Genomic DNA, 6,043 nt, shown 5'->3' with positions numbered 1-6,043 from the left:
TGCAGCGTTGAAGGTCCCCGAGAGCACAGTGGGCTCCCGAATGATGAACTACCAAGAAGCCTAGGAAGCTAAACTGAGCAATCGGGGGAGAAGGGCCTTGGTCAGGGAGGTGGCCAAGAACTCGATGGTCATTCTGACAGAGCTCCAGAGTTCTTCTGTGGAGATGGGAGAACCCTCCAGAAGGACAAACATCTCTGCAGCACTCCACCAATCAGGCCTTTATGGTAGAGTGGCCAGACGGAAGCCACTCCTCAGTAAAAGGCACATGACAGTCCGCTTAGAGTTTGCCAATAGGCACCTAAAGGACTCTGACCATGAGAAACAGGTTTCTCTGGTCTGATGAAACCAAGATTTAACTCTTTGGCCTGAAGTCCAAGCATCACGTCTGGAGGAATACTGGCACCATCCCTACGGTGAAGCATGGTGGCGGCAGCATCAATGTGTGGGGATGTTTTTCAGTGGCAGGGACTGGGAGACTAGTCAGGATCGAGGATAAGCTGAACAGAGCAAAGTAGTGAGATCCTTGATGAAAACCTGCTCCAGAGAAACTCCCCAAATACAAGTGTGCTAATGTATCAGGGTTGGTTATGTTTCCACTTGCCTCTAAAGAAATGTGTATTTAATGTTCAAGCATTCTTATTGGTTAGTTCAACTCTGATGACAATAAGGTGGGATGTGATTGGCCCTGCTTGCAGATAGGGGGAGATCGCGAATGTCAGGTCTTCCCAGTATGAAAATGTGATGCAAGGGGTAGATCACGATCTGAACACTGTTTTCTATTTTACAATGTGTACAAGTTTGCTGTACGTTACTGATTTATACATGTGTGGGTATATGGTACCTGTTAGGGATTGAGGGGCTTTCTGGGATGTGCTTTGGCATATGATTGCTGTAAATAAGTGTGTTAGCTAGCATACACCGATGTAATGGTCACATAAGCCCACTGCTAACACAGTTGTCCTCATGCTACAGATGTTGCCATCGACAGCCATCAATATCGTTAAGCCCTACACAACTAACGTGCTGTTTCCCATTTAACAACAGCAGAAATAAATGATGCTCAACTGGGACCACTGGCTGATGTGATTTACTTTGAGAAAACACAACGCAAGGAGAGTACGATATACATCTGTTACACTAAGCTTGTAGCGTCATGCCCAAGAAGACTTGAGACTGTAATCGCTGCTAATGGTGCTTCAATAAAGTTCTGAGTAAAAGGTCTAAATACTTATGTAAATGTCATAATTATTTTCTTTTTTTATTATACATTTGCAAAAAATTATAACCTGTTTTTCTTTGTCATTATGTGTTATTGTGTGTAGATTGTGGGGGAAGACTTTTTAAATCCATTTTAGAATAAGGCTGTAACGTAACAAAATTAGGAAAAAGTCAAGGAGTCTGAATACTTTCCGAATGCACTTTATATACCCATTGATTTTTGAAGAATAAAACTTAATACATTCCTCATGAGCTTAAGTTCATGACTTATTACCCCATCAGAAATACAAATAAGCTTGTTTTACACCTTTGTAAACAATGTATAGCCTCAAAACATATAATTTGTATCTCATGGATGGTCAGTCCTCCTTCTATGAATTTTAGAGTAGTTACATTTCTCCAGTCCTATCCCATCAGCTTTTTACCAAATCAGTAGCGTCTTTGTAATTGTTTCAACTGCAGAATGCCCCTTTAAACATTTACATTCTGTCACAAGAAGTGCCCAATCTATGTCCTCTGTGAGTCCCTTGACCATTGGTGCATCTCAAGTATCTACCTTTCCTAAAACCTTCACCTCACCCCCTCCTAAGGGCATACATGAAGACAGCCCTGCAGTATCCCTTCATCAGATCACGACAACAATCAACAGGGATTTAATTTCAAAATGTCCTCCTCGAGCACTTCTGTGTTCTGTGATGGGTTCAGGTCCAACTGGGGGCAAGTTTAACACCTCAACCATCCACAGGCTCCCTCTCCAGCCCAGAGGCTGCTGACCCTTCACAGGCCATGGTAGGCCAGCCCAGCAGATATCACTCATCATGGGCCTTCTCTGCTTTGTTTGTCCATACAGGCTTCCGTTTCTCTATGAAAGCCCGTATCCCCTCCTGTCCGTCTCTGAGAGCCAGGTTATCCACCATGACACGAGAGGCTATAGCGTAGGCCGCATCCCGACCCTGGGCCATCTGTCTGGGAGAGGAATTAAATTAAATTATTCAATTATGTATAAAACTACACATGTACATTACCGTTCAAAAGTTTGGGGTCACTTAGAAATGTCCTTGTTTTGAAAGAAAAGGAAAAAAATTGCCCATTAAAATAACATCAAATTGATCAGAAATACAGTGTTGACACTGTTAATGTTGTAAATGACTATTGTATCACGAAACGGCTGATTTTTAATGGAATATCTATACAGGCGTACAGAGGGCCATTATCATCAACCATCACTCCTGTGTTTCAATGGCACATTGTGTTAGCTAATTCAAGTTTAGCATTTTAAAAGGCTAATTGATCATTAGAAAACCATTTTGCAATTATGTTAGCACAGCTGAAAACTGTTGTTCTAATTATAGAAGCAATAAAACCGGCCTTTAGACTAGTTGAGTGTCTGGAGCATCAGCATTTCTGGGTTTGATTACAGGCTCAAAATGGCCAGAAACAAATAACTTTATTTTGAAACTCGTCAGTCTATTCTTGTTCTGAGAAATTAAGGCAATTCCATCTGAGAAATTGGTAAGAAACTGAAGATCTCGTACAACGCTGTGTACTACTCCCTTCACAGAACAGCACAAACTGGCCCTAACCAAAATAGAAAGAGGAGTGGAAGGCAACGGTGCACAACTGAGAACAGTCAACAGTGAAGAGGCAACTCCGGGATGCTGGCCTTCTAGGCAGAGTTGCAAAGAAAAAGCCATATTTCAGACTGGCCAATAAAATAAAAGTTTAAGATGGGCAAAAGAACACAGACACTGGACAGAGGAACTCTGCCTAGAAGGCCAGCATCCCGGAGTCACCTCTTCACTGTTGACGTTGAGACTGGTGTTTTTGCGGGTACTATTTAATGAAGCTGCCAATTGAGGACTTGTGAGACGTGTGTTTCTCAAACTAGACATTCTAATGTACTTGTCCTCTTGCGCAGTTGTGCACAAGGGCCTCCCACTCCTCTTTATATTCTGTTTAGAGCCAGTAGTACACAGTGTTGTATGAGATCTTCAGTTTCTTGGCAATTTCTCACATGGAATAGCCTTCATTTCTCAGAACATGAATAGACTGACAAGTTTCGGAAGAATGTTCTTTGTTTCTGGCCATTTTGAGCCTTTAAATCGAACCCACAAATGCTGACGCTCCAGATATTCAACTTGTCTAAAGAAGGACAGTTTATTGCTTCTTTAATTTTTCAGCTGTGCTAACATAATTGCAAATGATCAATTAGCCTTTTAAAATGCTAAACTTAGATTAGTTAACACAACGTGCCATTGGAACACAGGAGTGATGGTTGATGATAATGGGCCTCTGTATGCCTATGTAGATATTCCATTAAAAATTAGCTGTTTCCAGCTACAAAAGTAATTTACAACATTAACAATGTCTACACTGTATTTCTAATCAGTTGATGTTATTTTAAAAAGGACAAAAAAAAGTGATTTTCTTCCAAAAACAAGGACATTTCTAAGTGACCCCAAACTATTGAACGGTAGTGTTGTTAAGGGAATTTTTATCAATAATGACTAATTATGTATACATTTCAATCAGGACTGACTAATCAGAATACTATTATGTTACTGTATATGTACTAATCAGAATACTATTGTTACTGTATATGTATGAATTTTCTTTTAATCCTAGTACTGAATATAATGTGTGTAAATATAATCAAGAATTAGAACAATGACTGTCTGTTCCTTGGTAGAAATGAATGACTGTATTGCCAGACTGGCTAGAATGCTTATCTACACAGGCTGGCCTTGGCTCTAGACTGATGTGGGAAGGCTTGAGAACTATACGGCCTTTCTACCAGTGTCAAGAAGAGACGGAACATTTAGAAAACGCTGACGTCATTTTCAGTTTATAATCTGTGGTAAAATGTATCATAAGCAGTACTCACGAGAATAAACGCAGCTGGTCTCTGTCCATTTTATACCAATAAGGGTCTTACAAACTCTTATGAATTGACAGAGTGATTAATTTTAATTGGTTATTAAAACAGAGGAAATTAATTCCTGTAACAAGTGTATATAGTATTTACCTTTCTAGAGGAAAATGAGTGACTATTTTGCTGTGTATCAGTGGATATCCACTCAAACCAACAAAAACATTGAAACGTAGCAAACAGGGAATGAATACATGGTAGGCGGAAGGGTTGAGTGCTATAGTGTGGTAAAACATCTGTGGAGTGAGAGACACACCTGTGGAAGGTGGCCTTGCCAAGGGATACAACGGGCCGACTGGCCTGACAGACCCGCCGTGCGATGGCTAACGTCTCCTCCTCTAGACGCTCCTCAGGAACCACCTTACTGACCAGCCCGTGCAGCAAAGCATCTTGAGCTGAGATCGGGCTTCCTGTGAACAGCATCTCCATGGCAACCTGTAAAATATCAGAATATATCAGTGTTACACAGAGTGTGTTTGTGTATGTGTGTGTTTACCTTCTTGGGGACAGCTCTTCCTATTGCCACGGCTGGTGTTGAGCAGAACAGACCCACGTTGACCCCTGGCGTGGCGAAGGTGGACTTCTCCGTCACCACGGCAATGTCACAACTGGCAACAAGCTGGCATCCTGCTGCTGTGGCAACCCCATTCACCATGGCAATCACAGGCACAGGAATGTCTTGTATCAGGGTCATAACCTTCAATAACAACAAGAGGAATGAGTGTGTACGTGGATGAGAATGTGTGTGTGTACTGTATGTACACAGCCAGAGTCTACGGAGGACAATCACACTTGACTCATTGCCAGTAATGATGATGATGATGATGATGTGTGTGTACAGTATATTTGTATACAGTCCAATAGTGAACCACACCTCTGAGCAGGCCTGAAACACCTTGAAGTGGTAATCTCTGCCCTGTGCTGATGTCAGCTCCTTCAGGTCATGCCCAGAGGAGAACACTGGACCTTTAGCTGAAACACACATAACACAATACAACAGTGTTTATGAAGAGGGGACCAAAGGGGGGCACATCTGATCATGGATCAGCACTCTGGTGGTATCTTACCTGATATGACGATGACTCTGAGGTCGTCGCTGTCGATGTCAGCCAGGATGTTGCCTCTTAGTGATTCCAGCATGGACAGAGACAGGGCATTCCTCTTCTTCGGGTTGTTCAAGGTTATACTCCTGCACATGTAATTACACTGTTACAGTAGCAATAATAAGTTGAAGGGGAACAAAAATCTATGCACTGTACCGATCAATGCACTGTGTACCTGAAGCATAATAGTGAGATTTTTATAGGACTAACTGCTTACTAACGTTAGTTAGCTAGATACACCAATTAACGTTTTGCATTGAAGAGATGGAAGCGCGTGTCCAAAATGGATAGCTTCTATACAATTCGCACAACATGGGCACACATTTTGAGAAGAGGCGCTCGACAAATGCAGTTCTTTGACCACAGGAATCAAACACCGACAGAGTGGTCAAGCTAGCGAACTAGCTTTGTTAGTTTGCTGACAACTTGCATACCTTATTCCATTGTTTTGCTGTCTGATAGTCAGTGGCTCCGCTGGAATTTGCGTACAAAGTGACTTTGACCCAACTAGAAGTGTAAACCTGCTGAGTTGAACAATATTAGCAGCACGATAAAACAAATTTCGAGCCATGTTTTGACTGTGCTAGCGTCAACATTTGGGTCATAGGATGAACACCAACATTGGTGTATAGCGCCTTCTACTGTTTCGGGGTGACAAAACTCAAAACGGAAACATTATCATACTTCCCTAAGGGGTAATGGATAATTAACTGTATATTGACTGCAACTACTGCGTTTATTATGTCATAACACAATACAATTTCAGAATAGCTGTTTTATAAAAAGCGCATCA

General features: G+C 41.7%; 1 protein-coding gene across 1 annotated transcript; it reads right to left on the bottom strand.

The window, feature by feature from the left end:
* Positions 1-1,403: 1,403 nt before the first annotated feature.
* LOC139378612 (enoyl-CoA hydratase domain-containing protein 3, mitochondrial-like) lies at positions 1,404-5,876 on the bottom strand. The gene is made up of 6 exons (XM_071120935.1): positions 5,685-5,876; positions 5,215-5,336; positions 5,022-5,119; positions 4,644-4,844; positions 4,404-4,582; positions 1,404-2,184 (listed from the first exon to the last, which is right to left on the bottom strand). The coding sequence occupies exons 1-6, from the start codon at positions 5,819-5,821 to the stop codon at positions 2,028-2,030; spliced, it is 894 nt and encodes a 297-aa protein (XP_070977036.1). The 5' UTR covers positions 5,822-5,876; the 3' UTR covers positions 1,404-2,027.
* Positions 5,877-6,043: the final 167 nt, after the last annotated feature.

The sequence above is a fragment of the Oncorhynchus clarkii genome, chromosome 21, assembly GCF_045791955.1.
Source record: "Oncorhynchus clarkii lewisi isolate Uvic-CL-2024 chromosome 21, UVic_Ocla_1.0, whole genome shotgun sequence".
NCBI classification, from domain to species: Eukaryota; Metazoa; Chordata; class Actinopteri; order Salmoniformes; family Salmonidae; genus Oncorhynchus; species Oncorhynchus clarkii.
The sequence above is the reverse complement of the archived record's forward strand: the minus strand, read 5'-3'. Positions and strand labels throughout refer to the sequence as shown.

What these genes read in the sequence shown, in the direction of transcription:
- LOC139378612 (XM_071120935.1), bottom strand. Translation starts at nt 5,821, where the DNA reads ATGGCTCGAAATTTGTTTTATCGTGCTGCTAATATTGTTCAACTCAGC. An exon ending in CAGCAAAACAATGGAATAAG is followed by an intron (nt 5,337 to 5,684) that starts GTATGCAAGTTG and finishes TTACATGTGCAG; the next exon opens with GAGTATAACCTTGAACAACC. An exon ending in GGCAAGGCCACCTTCCACAG is followed by an intron (nt 2,185 to 4,403) that starts GTGTGTCTCTCA and finishes TTCCTCTCCCAG; the next exon opens with ACAGATGGCCCAGGGTCGGG.